The 14,035-nt window shown below is 49.8% G+C and overlaps 4 protein-coding genes across 4 annotated transcripts; 3 read left to right on the top strand and 1 right to left on the bottom strand.

Moving 5' to 3' along the window:
• Positions 1–417: 417 nt before the first annotated feature.
• On the top strand, positions 418–1,487 carry N7529_007754 (aldo/keto reductase family protein; the record flags this gene model as incomplete). The annotated part of the gene is made up of 3 exons (XM_057243281.1): positions 418–469; positions 523–955; positions 1,007–1,487. The coding sequence occupies 3 exons, from the start codon at positions 418–420 to the stop codon at positions 1,485–1,487; spliced, it is 966 nt and encodes a 321-aa protein (XP_057094819.1).
• A 528-nt stretch (positions 1,488–2,015) lies between these two features.
• On the top strand, positions 2,016–3,244 carry N7529_007753 (C2H2-type zinc finger protein; the record flags this gene model as incomplete). The annotated part of the gene is made up of 2 exons (XM_057243280.1): positions 2,016–2,556; positions 2,628–3,244. 2 exons carry the CDS (start codon positions 2,016–2,018, stop codon positions 3,242–3,244), a joined length of 1,158 nt encoding a protein of 385 aa, XP_057094818.1.
• Positions 3,245–4,423: 1,179 nt separating this feature from the next.
• Positions 4,424–8,951, bottom strand: N7529_007752 (chromatin-remodeling ATPase CHD1; the record flags this gene model as incomplete). Its single annotated transcript, XM_057243279.1, has 2 exons — positions 4,424–4,544; positions 4,597–8,951. 2 exons carry the CDS (start codon positions 8,949–8,951, stop codon positions 4,424–4,426), a joined length of 4,476 nt encoding a protein of 1,491 aa, XP_057094817.1.
• A 972-nt stretch (positions 8,952–9,923) lies between these two features.
• On the top strand, positions 9,924–12,097 carry N7529_007751 (RNase L inhibitor of the ABC superfamily; the record flags this gene model as incomplete). The annotated part of the gene is made up of 6 exons (XM_057243278.1): positions 9,924–9,943; positions 10,005–10,029; positions 10,180–10,582; positions 10,639–10,800; positions 10,853–10,949; positions 11,002–12,097. 6 exons carry the CDS (start codon positions 9,924–9,926, stop codon positions 12,095–12,097), a joined length of 1,803 nt encoding a protein of 600 aa, XP_057094816.1.
• Between the last annotated feature and the right edge of the window lie 1,938 nt (positions 12,098–14,035).

Raw genomic sequence — 14,035 nt, 5'->3', positions numbered from 1 at the left:
CCATTCAAATAAGACATCAAATCAATACAGTTTCTCCTTTAACAATTATTTCTGTCTTACAATCGCACAATGTATAGAAGCTGTTAAGTGAAGTCGGACAAAAGCTTGATTAATCCGCAGAACGTTATCTCCCTTAACTCCGTTCTCGTTTTCCGAGCAAAACTCCGTTTTAGCAGTATACTGAAAAACTATCAGCGTCCGGATGCCGAAGGTGATCTGAAGAAAGTGGAGCTTAAACAAACCGAGATATAATTCTTCACGGCTTTCGGTCGTAAAGTCCCCCGATCTATTATTCACAAGTGGCGGGGCTTGACAACCATAAAAAGGACCCTCGGCCCACCATTCCAATCACTCCATCAACATTCTCCATCTCCAAACACAATACCACTTCTCAATTACCTTTCAAAAATAACGAAAATGCCTTTTCTTGTAGGAAAAGAAGTCGGTCCTACCGGCTATGGCACCATGGGTGCGCATTCTCTTCAAATTCCAACATCAATGAAACCATGCTAATTATACCAGGCATGACATGGAGACCGCAACCTCCAGCCCAAGAAGTGTGCTTTGAAACACTCAACACTACTCTTGAGCTGGGTGCCAATTTCTGGAATGGTGGCGAGCTTTACGGTACTCCGGAGTACAACTCCCTGCACTTGCTCAACAAGTATTTCACCAAGTACCCAGAGAACGCAGAGAAAGTCGTTCTCAGCATCAAGGGCGGACTAAAGAAGGGAGTTCTCATCCCAGATGGCTCAGAAGAGAATATCCGTCGCAGTGTGGACGAGTGTCTGCGTCTGCTCGACGGCAAGAAGAAGATTGACATTTTCGAATGCGCACGTCAGGACCCGCAGGTCCCTGTCGAGCAGACTATCGACGTCCTCGCACAATACGTTAAGGAAGGGAAGATTGGTGGAATTGGATTGAGTGAGGTTGATGCCGGGACGATCCGCCGAGCGTATGTTTCTCTCTTTCTACTTTGAACCAGCTTCAACCTAACTTTTAAAAGACACAAGGTGCACCCGATTGCAGCCGTTGAGGTCGAGATGTCGATGTGGTCGACCGACATTCTAGAGAACGACGTCGCCAAAACTTGTGCAGAGCTCGACATCCCCATTGTCGCCTACTCGCCTCTCGGGCGTGGTGTCCTGACTGGAGCTGTGAGCTCGCTGGCGGATATTCCCGAAGGTGACATCCGTCACCATATGTCCCGATTCAAGGAAGAGAACTTCCAGCAGAACCTTAAGCTCATCAATGAGGTCAAGGAATTAGCGAACCGCAAGGGTGCTGCGCCGGCCCAGATCGCACTTGCTTGGGTGCGCAGCCAGAGTGGCCGGCCCGGTATGCCTACTATTATTCCTATTCCCGGTGGTACTACGAAGGATAAGGTGATTGAGAATATGAGTGGTACACAGGTATTGAGTGATGCAGAACTGGCTGAGATTGATGCTATCTTGAAGAGTAATGTTGTTGCTGGTGCTCGGTACTAAGGGGTTTCTATACTTTGTTCTGTTAGCTACAGATTCTAGCTTGTAGACGTTCGTGATGACAATGGATTATTGCTCAAATCAGATCAAGTGTAGAAGAGTCAACATACAATCTCACATGCTTTCAAACATGGAGACTGTCAGCATTGCAGAATTCTTCGGGGTTTGTTCATCAGGTAGGCAGTGTCATAGTACAAGGACACAAAGGCAAGCTTACCGGTGAGTGTGAAGAGTTGTGATATTAAACGTGAACCAATATAAGATGCTAGGATCCTATGACATATTTGATAACCCTAAACAATCATCAATGTCAACGTCCATGTCAAAAAAAAAGGCTCAATGGAGGTATAAAGAGAAAGGGAAGAAGGGAAAAGGGAGGGGAGAGTGTGGATTCACACTCCGGGGAGCTTACGTGATCGTAACACGTGATGACATAGCGTCTCGCATCGCCGCGATCATCTCGTTCAAAGCAGTCAGTAACCTGGATCGATATATTTGTTGTCACGTCTCTTATTTGAACAGTCCATTGCAATGGCTTCACGAGACTCTCCGGGCTCTCCCCTGTCCTCCGTGGGCTCTATTGAGGGATCAGACCATGAAGACAGTCGCGCGCACTCGCCCTCGATGTCAAACATGCCGCCCTCGAAACGGCGTCGCACCAATCCTCCCTTGATCAATAGAGACCGACACACACCTCAATCCTCAGTTTGTGATGAGAACCACCCACCCCCATCCCCGACAGCCTCAATCTCCTCCGACAGCTCCGCCGACATCCCCAACTCTCCTAGCCTCCTTGCTCTCCTAGGGACCAATCAAGAAGATGATTATAGTGGACAAAGCACCGACCAAGTCACCATCTGCCGCTGGGACGGATGCGCTGCTGGTGACCTCGGCAACATGGATGGGTTGGTGTCTCACCTCCACAATGAGCACATCGGGAGCCGACAGAAACGGTACTCCTGCGAGTGGACCGACTGTACTCGCAAAGGTCAAACACACGCCAGCGCCTACGCATTACGCGCACACATGAGAAGCCACACCCGCGAGAAACCCTTCTACTGCACTCTCCCAGGTACGTCTAAGTCCCACAGTCAACCCCCAATGGTGTAAAGGGACACAATACTAACCGCACCCAAACCGCAGAATGTGACCGCAACTTCACCCGCTCCGATGCCCTAACCAAGCACATGCGCTCCGTCCACGAAACAGACACCATGCGTCCCAACGACGCAATCGCAAAAGTCGGCGCTCCCAGCACAACCGGCACACCAGCGTCCAAGCTGCAGCGCATCCGCCTGAAGCTCACACAGCCCCGGGAGCCAGGCACAGAGCACGAACCACACCACGTCGAAGCACCAGTGATCATCCCACCACTAACGGAGCACGAGCTAGAAGAAAACTCCATGCCGGAATTTGGACCCGAGCTTGATTTCGATGAATATGAACTCGCTCTTCCCCCACGCGACCTGTACCGTCTACTTCGGCGCCAGATTGCGTGGGCCGGGAAAGAAACTGCTCAATTGCAGGCTGAGTGGGAGGTACTACGGCCACAGCGCGAGGCAGCATGGCGCGAGAAAGAGGCCATCTTTGATGATCTCATTGATGCCGAGATTGGGCTTTTGAGTGCTATGGTCGGCTCTGTCCCGCCTGCGCATCTCACCACTAGTCTCGAGAAGTTGCAGAGACAGCAACAGCAGTTCCAGAGTCAGCAGGAGCAGCTTGCTAAGGCAGCCGAGGTTCCTCATGTCGAGGGTGCTTAGTTGGCTGGTTTATCTTTCTTTTGTCTCTTTCTCATCCTTATCCTGGGCCATGCTTGTGCTTGGCTCTGGGCTGTTCTTTTGCTGTGTTTTCGTTGCCCTCATATCCCGGCGTGCATGGCGTTGGTGCATGCGTTCTTTATTTAGTTTTGATTCTCGGGAAAGTGACCTGTGACGGAATGTATGAATAGCTCTTTTTTCGTTGGCCTACTGCAGGCTCCATAATGGCCCATTATTACACTTGGTTACCACAATGATACTGTCAATAATCATGATTTCCGTGCGGCTGCGCTCTAATGTAAAAGACCAGTAGAGAAACATTCAAGAGAAGGCATGTATAAAGATGATGGAGCAACTTGTAGAAATGTCACTCCAGCGCCAAAATGTTCAGACATGTTATAGATACGGGAGAGAAACGTCATTCATTCTTCGGCCAAAGCCTTGGATGATCTTGCATTTGGTTCTAGAACCAGAAATCGGAAGAAAAATGTCACAGATAACACGCTCCCAACTGAGTGATCTCAGATACAAAGAAAATCAGTCGACGCCGTGGCAGCCACTCCATAAGATACATGTGCCGAGAAAAAAGAAAAAAAGCCCTCGGCAGACCGATGCCTCGACAAGAGTCAAGGTCTGTATGCCTAGGCATCAAAGCAAACCAGTGCCAAGGGGACGAGACCGGGAAGTCCAGTAAAACTCCTTGGCATAAATAAACAAAGAATAAAGTAACAAAGACCCCAAACACGCCATGCAGTGATCATCCAAGAGCGTAGGTCATGCTCATTTCGAGCCTAAAATTCTCCTTTCTGTGCTTTTGGACTTGCGCAAAGAAATTCGACGCCATTCGCAATGCCATGCAACAAGTTGCATCCATATATACCTTCAAAGAAAAGCAAAAAGGGACTTTTTCATTTTTTTGATAATGAAGCAATGGAAGAGGACGGCGGCGAGTCCAGAGGCCTCGACTCCAATGCAGAATGTTAGAAAGCCGTGGTTCGAGATGGTGAGGTGGAAATCAAAGAACATTTTAAAAAGGCAAAGCAGATATCAAAAATAAAAGTGCTGAATATCACGTCATCAACGAAATGATAGATAATTAGGAACCAGAAACGCTGAACATGCATGTCATGAAACCGTGCTAAAGTGAGTTTTAAGTGAACCAAGAACACCAGCGCCCATTGCTCAAGTCGATGTGCCATTGGAGGGCTTCGCTTTACTTGCCTCCATGACCTTGTTGAACATCAGCTGGAGCTTGGCTCCACTTGCGTCCTTGTTGGGCCAGTAATTGAGCGAAACATGATCCCTAAAACTGAGTAAGAAAGTGATCTATAAGTGAGCCCATAATGAAAACTTACCATAAGCGGAGCTCCAAGGAGGGCATCGATTGCGAGCCCTCCAGAGTAGTGCCAATGAATTCACCAATCTTCACAAGAGTGAGGCGGAGCTTTTGAGCCCTCTCATTCTTATTTGGGTAATTCTTGGCGGTGATCATTGACACTTGCTTGAGGGTACCAACAACAGGCTTGAAAAACATGAAGGCCATATCCTCCTTGTTCGACCCACCGTTTTCGTGCCCTCTACGCCGACGGAGCTCGTCGTTCGAGGCATCGGAAAGGCGGTGACGAGGGCGGTCGATATCCATACCGGATCTCGGACGAGATTCATGGCTTGGAGTATGGTGACGATCACCTTCCCGGCCGCCATGCGGCCGTGGCCGTGGACGGTCAGATTCGCGGTGACCCTTGCGAGGATTCTCAGGCCTGCGAGAACTTGAGGGCGCCGGCGAGGCAGAGACACTGCCGCTGCCGGACAGGCGCGAGTTTCGCTTGTTATTGCGGTGATGGTTGTCAACGGCCCTCCTCGCGGTGGCATTATTGTTGTACTTGTTTCTCAATACTGACATGAGATATTCAGCTCGCCTAACAAGGTGGACAGCACCGGGTGACTTAGTTGCCTTCTCCTCGGTCTGCAGGCGCTGCGTCTTACGCTCTACTCGGTGCTCTTCGAGGAAGAACTTGTCGCCAAGACCAAGCTCAGTGTCGTCGCGAATCTGAGTCCACGCACCAAATCCGTGGCGTGCGATACCGACGAGCAGCATTCCGTCTTCACGTGCACCCCACTGACAACTGTAATCTGCCAGCTTGGTAGCCTCGGGAAGACGAAATGTCCTAAAATCAGGCAAGGAGCTAGTGATACTCCGGATCAAGCGCATGTCAGGGGGGCGCTCTACAATAGTCCATGCATTCAGTCGCTTGACGCCGTGGTGGTCAAACAAGACGGCCTTTTGTTCCTTTTTAGTTGGGTTTTTGCCCGCTTGTTTCAAGGCGTCCAATTGATCCAGGCTGGCTTGCACAAGCGCATTGGCTTTGTCGGTAATTTCACGAAGAGCGGCACGAACGGTAGCCCGATCCCGAGTTTGCAATCGAGCGTCTTCAAGAATGAGGTCCTCGGAGTCATCCATATCTCCAAAGCGAAGGAAAGCACGAGAGAGTGCACGGTATTCTTTCTCTCCAAGGGGACGTTTAGGATCCAAAGAAGGACTTTCATCTTCACCATCGTCGATTTGGACTTGAGCCCTTGCGAGACGCTTCGCCTTGCGTTCCTCTCGTGAATCCGGGGTATCTGTGGGTGCATGACGCTTACGAGGTCGATTTTGCTCAATGACCTCAGCAAGGTAATGATCATCATCCTTGCGCTTTTCTTCGGCCTTGATTTCCTCCAACTGTTCCTTGGGAATAATGTCGTCCCAGGTGAGATCATCGACTTTAATATCAACGAAGTCAAACGCTTTCAAGAACTCTTCACCACCATCGGCTTGGATTTGCTCTGCCTCTTCGGTCTGGTGCAGTTCTGCGTTCGCAAGAACAGAGTCGATATCAAGCTGCTCCAGCTTCTTCTGGTTATCTGTTTGTTCAAACATCTTCTGGCCACGGCGCTTGAGGATCCGAGAGATATCGTCTGTGGAATTAGGCTCCGCAACCACGCGAGCCATCTTGTTCTGCATATCCGTGGCCTCCTTGTCCGTGACACCGCGTTGAATAGTGATGAACTCGAGCAAAAGCTTGTTGCGAGCTCGTTCAATGACTTCTTCTTCGATGGTATCTTTTGAGACAAGGCGGTAGACACTGACAGGTCTGGTCTGACCGATACGATGGGCTCGTGCCATGGCTTGCAGATCAGCCTGGGGGTTCCAATCAGAATCAAACAACACAACAGTGTCTGCGGTCATAAGGTTGATACCAAGACCACCTGCACGAGTTGAGAGAAGGAACGCAAAGTCGGTACTACCAGGAGCATTGTAGTGCTCAATTGCCAACCGACGAGCAGCAGATGGGATAGTTCCATCAAGCCGTTGGTATTTGTAACCACGGTACTCCATGTACTCACTCAAAATGTTGAGCATACCAACCATTTGGCAGAAGATCAAGACACGATGGCCATCAACGCTTAACTTGCGAAGGAGCTGGTCAAGGAGCATCATCTTTCCACTACTAGTGATCATGGCACGAAGGATATCTTCTCGGCGACTACTGCCTTCCAAAATCTTTGCTTCTGCGTTGGGGAACATAAATGGATGGTTGCTCGCCTTTTTCAACTCCATCATGATGTTCAAAAGAGACTGTTTCATTCCCTTGTTCCCGTCGTTCAACGCTGCATAATTTTTTGTCAAGATGTTTTTGTAGTATTCCAGTTGCACATCGGAAAGCTCCACTCGAATGATCTTTTCAGTCTTGGGAGGAAGGTCAGACTCGACCTTAGACTTGGTACGCCGCAGCATGTAAGGTTGGATAGCGTCTGTCAACTCGGCGAGCTTTTGCGATGCTGCCTCGGAATTCAAATCCATGTCAACATCAACTTCAATAAGACCAGGGTTCAAAAAGTCCATCAAAGCGGATAGCTCAGCGAGGTTGTTCTGAATTGGTGTACCAGTAATCAAAAGACGAGCCTGACACTTCCATTCGAACAGCTTTATGTAAAGTTGCGAATCACGGTTCTTGAGACGATGTGCTTCATCAACGGCCATGAACTGCCACTTGAATTGACCGAGGAAAGGTGAATCATTCATTGCATATTCGTAAGTAGTCAACAAGACATGGAATTTGGGTCGTTTGGGGTTTCCATCGACCATCAGTTCATAGTCGCGGAGGACGGAACGCGCCTTTTCGCTACCGTTGTATACAACATAGTTGAGGTCGGGTGTCCAGTGATCAAATGTGTCAGCCCAAGCCGGCATGGTGGATAAGGGTACGATGACGATGAAAGGTCCTTGCTGCCGTCGGACATGGCGCATCCAGTTGATAAATGAGACCGTCTGGACGGTCTTACCCAGACCCATTTCATCGGCCAAGACGACATTTCGCCCCCTGACCCAGTTAAAGGCTAGGAAGTTGAGGCCTTTGATTTGAAAATCCTTAAGCTCTCCATTTTGCAAAAAGCTGGGCGTACCGCCGTGGATGGGCTCAAAGGGTTTACGTGTGGGGATAGTTGTCTCGTTCTTGTCGGAGAAAGGCTGACGAGCGGTGCGGTCCAGGAACCGGTCGATCTCAGGTTGCGCAATCTCACTGATCAGGTCCTCGGGCTCCCAAGTACAGGAGTCATAGAGCAGACGTTTCCATTTGACAAGGTATTCCGTGGTGCCATCTTCACCATCACGCACACCAATGACCCTCTCAACCATTTTGTAGTCTTCAATGGCCTCGACGTCTCGTTCACGATCAAGGTTCCATTTTTCACGGTCCTCTGGAGGAGCGTCGCCATCATATTGCAACCGAATATCTTCGTTGAGCACTTTCCGAACGTAGTTGTCCACACGTCGCGTGCTACGGAAGTTCGGCATATCTTCGTTGCTTTCCCATGTGGCATGGTAATGTGATTTGTCCTGCCACTTGATACAAAATTCAAAGTCGTTGCGATCGAGCTCATGGGATTTAGGGTCGACGCCCTCCTTGAGGCGGTGGTTGAGAACGACGTCGACAGCAGGCCGGTTATCCTCCGCGTAGCTTTCCGCCCAGTAGTTGGGTGGAAGGTCTTCGGGGTCTGCTTCAAACATGGCCTCGTCTTCGCCATCGTCTTCGTTATAGTTTGAGACCTTTTTAGCGGTTCGGGTTGAGAAGCGAACCTCGTTTAATGAAGGTTCATTGCTGTCATCTTGGTGGAGACGTCGCCTTCTGGCCTTGCTAGCACGGGCCCTTTTTCCGCCGTACTCATCACTGTCTGTTTCCGAGAGCGACGACACTGTGACGGATCGGGAGGCTTTGGAGGGTTGGTGAGAGGCTTCGTTGCGCCGACGCTTTGCACGCGGCGCAACAACGTCGGAATCTGAATCAGATGAGTCGGCGACATTGCGCGTAGTACGAGCACGACCACTTCGACGAAGTCCGTACAAATCGGGATTTTGTCTTATCAGATCGGTCTCACTCTGTGGTGACGATATCCGCTTGGAACCGCGGTCGGGATGAGGAGATGAAGAGTTTTCACGGCTGTAGGAATTGGCATCATCCTCGCTGTTGTCTGCCGCCGCATCATCTTCCGCGTCTGAATCAGCAGATGCGCCGTCATATGAGTCGTCCGCGGCATCGGGCTCGGGGGAGGACTCGGAGACGGGATGGGATTCCATGGGTTCGGAGGGGCTGCGTTCGCGCTGAGTTACCACTTCGCGATCAGCGTGGGTATCATAGGCGACGGGCGAAGCAGGGTAGCCGTTGGACATTGTGGAGGTAGAAGAGGGTTCCTGAGCAGATGGGATCACCATGCCAGAGGCTGTGACCGAGGGACAGAGGTCAGCATTGAAGCTCAAAGAAGGCTAGGAGGGGCGTCAAAGAGGCAGGAGTGGGTAAAACAGTGACACGCGATCCAAATTGCAGTCAATATAAGCTCAAAACACGGCTCAATAGGTCAGGATATTGAGTTTGATGGAAGTGTATGTTTTTTGATGACGGGTGGGATGGACGCGGCCGGACTGGAAGACAAAGCAATGGGCAGATTGACACACGCAGCCAGACTTGAAGAAAGTAGCGACACACTACTTTACCATCGACAGTTGCAATCTTCCCAGATCTGAACAAAATGAGGAGATTCAAGGGTTCATGCAGTGGGTCGAAGAGCGCGGAGAAGTACCGCGGCGAACGGTTCAGGCGACACGTCTATAACTCGAAGAAAAAAATTATTTTACTTACACTCCATAGCGTGGTGACCCCGACAGCGGGGGATCAGGAGATCAATGTGGAAAAATAAATGGTGGGGAAGTATCAAGCGTTGGAATATTGGGGGAGGAGGAGAGACGAGACTTGAGGAAGCAAGAGATGGGACTTAGGCGCCAAGCGAAATCGCCTGCTTCAAAAGTTGGGGCCTCAGGCATAAAATGGCATTTCTTGGCAGATGAGGTCAGCAATCACGTGGCATTTGATCAACCGCCAATCAGCGTCGACGTAATCCGTTGTAAGGGCACTCCCACAACGATTTTCTACCGCCCCTCCAGCGATTGATAGTGTTGTTCTTTCTATCCTATTTTCTACCTTGGTAGTCGAGTCTGCGCAGAGTCGGTGCTTTTATTGCGCCTAGTTTATTCACCTGCGACAGTGCTTAAATCGACCAATTCCACCTACTTTCCTATTCTGCTGATTCTTTCTTTTTTTCGAATCTTCCGATTCATACTGGTTTCTTTGAAGCCAACTCTTTCACCATGTCTGACAAGCTCACCCGGTATGTTACTGGATCCTTTGAAGTGCTCTATTCGAAGCTAACGTTTCTTTTCTCTCTACAGTATTGCGATTATCAACAGCGACAAGGTTCGTCGAAAATTACCCCACTAATAACATTTTCTCTGCGGTTCTTGAAACCCTGGCTTACACCACACTTTTTTGATTGAATAGTGCAAACCTAAGGTATGCGACTCGATCTGATTCTCTACTGGGAACACAGAGGCTGATTGGTTACAGAAATGTCGTCAAGAGTGCAAAAAGGCTTGCCCCGTGGTCCGTTCGGGAAAGCTTTGCATTGAAGTCGACCCCACCTCCAAGATTGCCTTCATCTCCGAGCGACTGTGTATTGGTTGTGGTATCTGCCCCAAGAAGTGCCCATTCGGTGCCATTCACATTATCAACTTGCCCACCAACCTCGAGACCCAAGTCACCCACCGCTACTCGGCCAACAGCTTCAAGCTTCACCGACTTCCCATGCCCCGCCCTGGTCAGGTTCTCGGTCTTGTTGGCACAAACGGTATCGGAAAGAGTACCGCTTTGAAGATTCTCAGTGGCAAGCTGAAGCCCAACTTGGGCCGCTATGAGAACCCTCCTGACTGGGAGGAGATTTTGAAGTACTTCCGTGGCTCCGAATTGCAGAGTAAGCGGAACAGTCTTTGAACCATTTCTGATATTCAATGTTGCTGACTGGAGCAGACTACTTCACCAAGGTTCTGGAGGACAACTTGAAGGCGGTCGTGAAGCCTCAGTATGTCGATCAGATTCCCCGCGCCGTCAAGGGCCCTATCCAGCAGGTGGAGCAGCTCATCAGCGCTCGTGCTGCGTTGGACAACCTCGATGAGATCATGGATGTTCTTGGTACGTTTCCTGTTCTGTTTTTTTGAAGGTCTACTTGCTAATCAAACATTAGAACTGAGACAGGTTGCGGACCGTGAAATTGGTCACCTTTCCGGTGGTGAGCTTCAACGTTTCGCCATTGGTCTGGTTTGTGTTCAGAAGGCCGATGTGTACGTTAACTTTGGTACTTTTAAGTGAGACTCATTTGCTAAACTCAAACAGGTACATGTTCGACGAGCCTTCCTCATATCTCGATGTCAAGCAGCGTCTGGCTGCTGCCCGTACTATTCGCAGCCTCCTTCGACCCGATGACTACGTCGTTGTTGTTGAGCACGATTTGTCTGTTCTGGATTATCTCTCCGACTTTATCTGCGTGTTGTACGGTCGCCCCGCTGTTTACGGTGTTGTGACTCTGCCCTCTTCCGTCCGTGAAGGTATCAACATCTTCTTGGATGGTCACATCCCCACCGAGAACCTGCGTTTCCGTGATGAGTCTCTCACTTTCCGTCTCGCTGAGGCTGGTGAGGAGTTCATTGCGGACAAGGACCGTGCATTTGCCTACCCTACTATGGAGAAGACTATGGGTGGCTTCCACCTGAAGGTCGAGGCCGGAAGGTTCACTGACTCTGAAATTGTCGTCATGATGGGTGAGAACGGTACCGGAAAGACCACTTTCTGTAAGATGCTTGCCGGTGCATTGAAGCCCGATGGAAATATCACCGTTCCCAAGATGAGCATCAGCATGAAGCCCCAGAAGATCACTCCCAAGTTCACTGGTACCGTCCGCCAGCTGTTCTTCAAGCGTATTAAGACTGCTTTCCTGTCTCCTCAGTTCCAGACCGATGTTTACAAGCCCCTGAAGATGGACGATTTCATTGACCAGGAAGTCCAGAACTTGTCTGGTGGTGAATTGCAGCGTGTCGCCATTGTCCTCGCCCTGGGTATGCCCGCTGACATCTACCTGATTGACGAGCCCTCCGCCTACCTGGACTCCGAGCAGCGTATCGTTGCTGCCCGTGTCATCAAGCGTTTCATCATGCACACCAAGAAGACTGCTTTCATCGTCGAGCACGATTTCATCATGGCCACCTACCTCGCTGACCGTGTCATTGTCTTCGACGGACAACCCTCCGTCGACGCCCGCGCTCAAGCTCCCGAGTCCCTAGTCGGAGGTTGCAACCGATTCCTGAAGAGCTTGGATGTCACCTTCCGCCGTGACCCCATCAGCTACCGTCCCCGTATCAACAAGTACAACAGTCAAATGGATCAGGAGCAGAAGCTGGCTGGCAACTTCTACTTCTTGGAGGAAGAGAACTGAAAAGGGCATTTTCAACGAGCATCGTCGCCGTCGTCACAAACGTGATGGCCGCGACTCTGAGCAGCGGCGCAACAGGCGCCGCGGCGGCAGGAAGATCATGTGGTTAATGGCGTTTCCAGGCGTTTGCAGAGCCTCGGCGGTTCAAGGCAACGGACTCCGTCGCTGCGCCGGGCCGTCTCCCGGTGCTAGCGACGGTCTCTCGGACGATGATGACGATGATGGCGATGGCGATGATTTAAATGGCAGCAGGGGCCCTGGGTAAGAGGCAGTATATTTATCTGCTCTTTTTCTATCCACAGTCTATGACGCTCATTTAAATTTGCGGCCTGTTGCCATTTGTCGATCCATTATCATACGCCTAAATCGTTTTGGCCTTGCAACTTGATCTGATTAGTTCTGGTTTCATACAGAACTGTCACATCCGGATGGGAATCACTTGCCTACGGATCTTCCTACCATAATTGTCAAAATTTTAATGGTTCTTGGGATGGGCATGGTTCATTGTTCCAACGGAGTTTATGTTTGCATCAGGCTGGGAGGGTTTGGGTTTCAAAAAAGCTCTTCCATGAATTTTATGATCGGTTTAGAAGATGGATATTGTGTCGAATTGGTGATGTGGTCATTCCAGACTGTGGATGGTATGGGACAGGCTAATGCCGGTTTCATTGCCTCTACATCGTGTAGATAGATAGGTTTCAACCCATTTCTTTTCAGACGTTCAAAATTGTTTATCTATTTCATATTTCATATTCCATTGTCCTCGTACCATTGGTTTGTCTGCTGCGTCATGAGTCGAGACGCAGCCCTAATCTTGTCTCCCGACGTCTTACTCGAGTTTCAGTCATCATGGAAACATAACCCTCCAACCTTTGCCCATTCATCTCCAGAACCATTGATAAATGGAGGTTCTAGAAAGGGTCGTTATCGTTCTATCTACCTAGGTAGATATCTATGGCTGTCGTACCTGCCCAGTGTGGCTACGGTCCACAACTAGGGCATCCAATATACAGCAGGTGATAGAAGTTCTTTAGACTGCCTATGTGGTTCTGTTTATGATGTTCTGGTGATGGCTGATTTCAAGGTACGTACCGTCATAATCTGAGTCTGCAAGTTGTAGAGTACGCAGGCAAATATCGTAAAGCGTAACGAAATGAAAAACATCCATATTGAGCCAATGAACGCAATCCACAAGGCTCATTAGTGCCTAGCAGTAGCGAGGGATGGATACTGCCAAAAACGTTCAAATGTGCTTGCTTCGTAGGCCATTGTCTCATGCATATTACCCAGGCTCTAACAAGCTGGGCGTGAACGAAACCGAGCCCAGCAAAAGCGAGGATCACAAGTGAAGAAAATAAAGCTCTATTCAGTAGGACAGCTCTGCTGTACTCTGCTTGCGAACTTACAGACCGCTGTTTATATATATACACCTGGTGCGAGGTGTCGGTTAAATTACTATTTTGCCGATAACGCGAGTCAAATGATAGCGGACACTTAAGCCCGTGGTACGTCCCCTAGGATCTAAGATTCTGATTCTTAGATATTATCCTATGTAGTCAAAGGCGAGACCACTGGGTCTGTGGAGACCAACCAGTCTGTGGAGACCAGGGAGTCATCCTACGCTGCGAAAGTGTTCCAGTCTGGCTCGAGTTCCTCGTAGAAAATGGCATCTGTCTAATATTGGTGCCTATTAGGTTAAGCAGGGTGCATAGGCGTAGGTGCTATAAGAGTAACTCAGGATCAAGATTAGGATTCAAAGTCTATGTTCTAGAAATAATCACGTTGAGGTCGACTTGCGGGGTTGGAGGACGATGAGCAGAGAGAATGTGATAGTAGGAGGACACTAGGAGGGGGGGCGAGAAGCATCTTATAGACGCCCAACTGGGTCAGATGAAGGGGGGTCTGGCTGCTGCAAAGGGGAGCCTTTGTCGGCGAGGTTTT

The sequence above is a fragment of the Penicillium soppii genome (assembly GCF_028829465.1).
Source record: "Penicillium soppii strain IBT 18220 chromosome Unknown utg000006l, whole genome shotgun sequence".
NCBI classification, from domain to species: Eukaryota; Fungi; Ascomycota; class Eurotiomycetes; order Eurotiales; family Aspergillaceae; genus Penicillium; species Penicillium soppii.
This window is presented reverse-complemented; position numbering and strand designations above follow the sequence as displayed.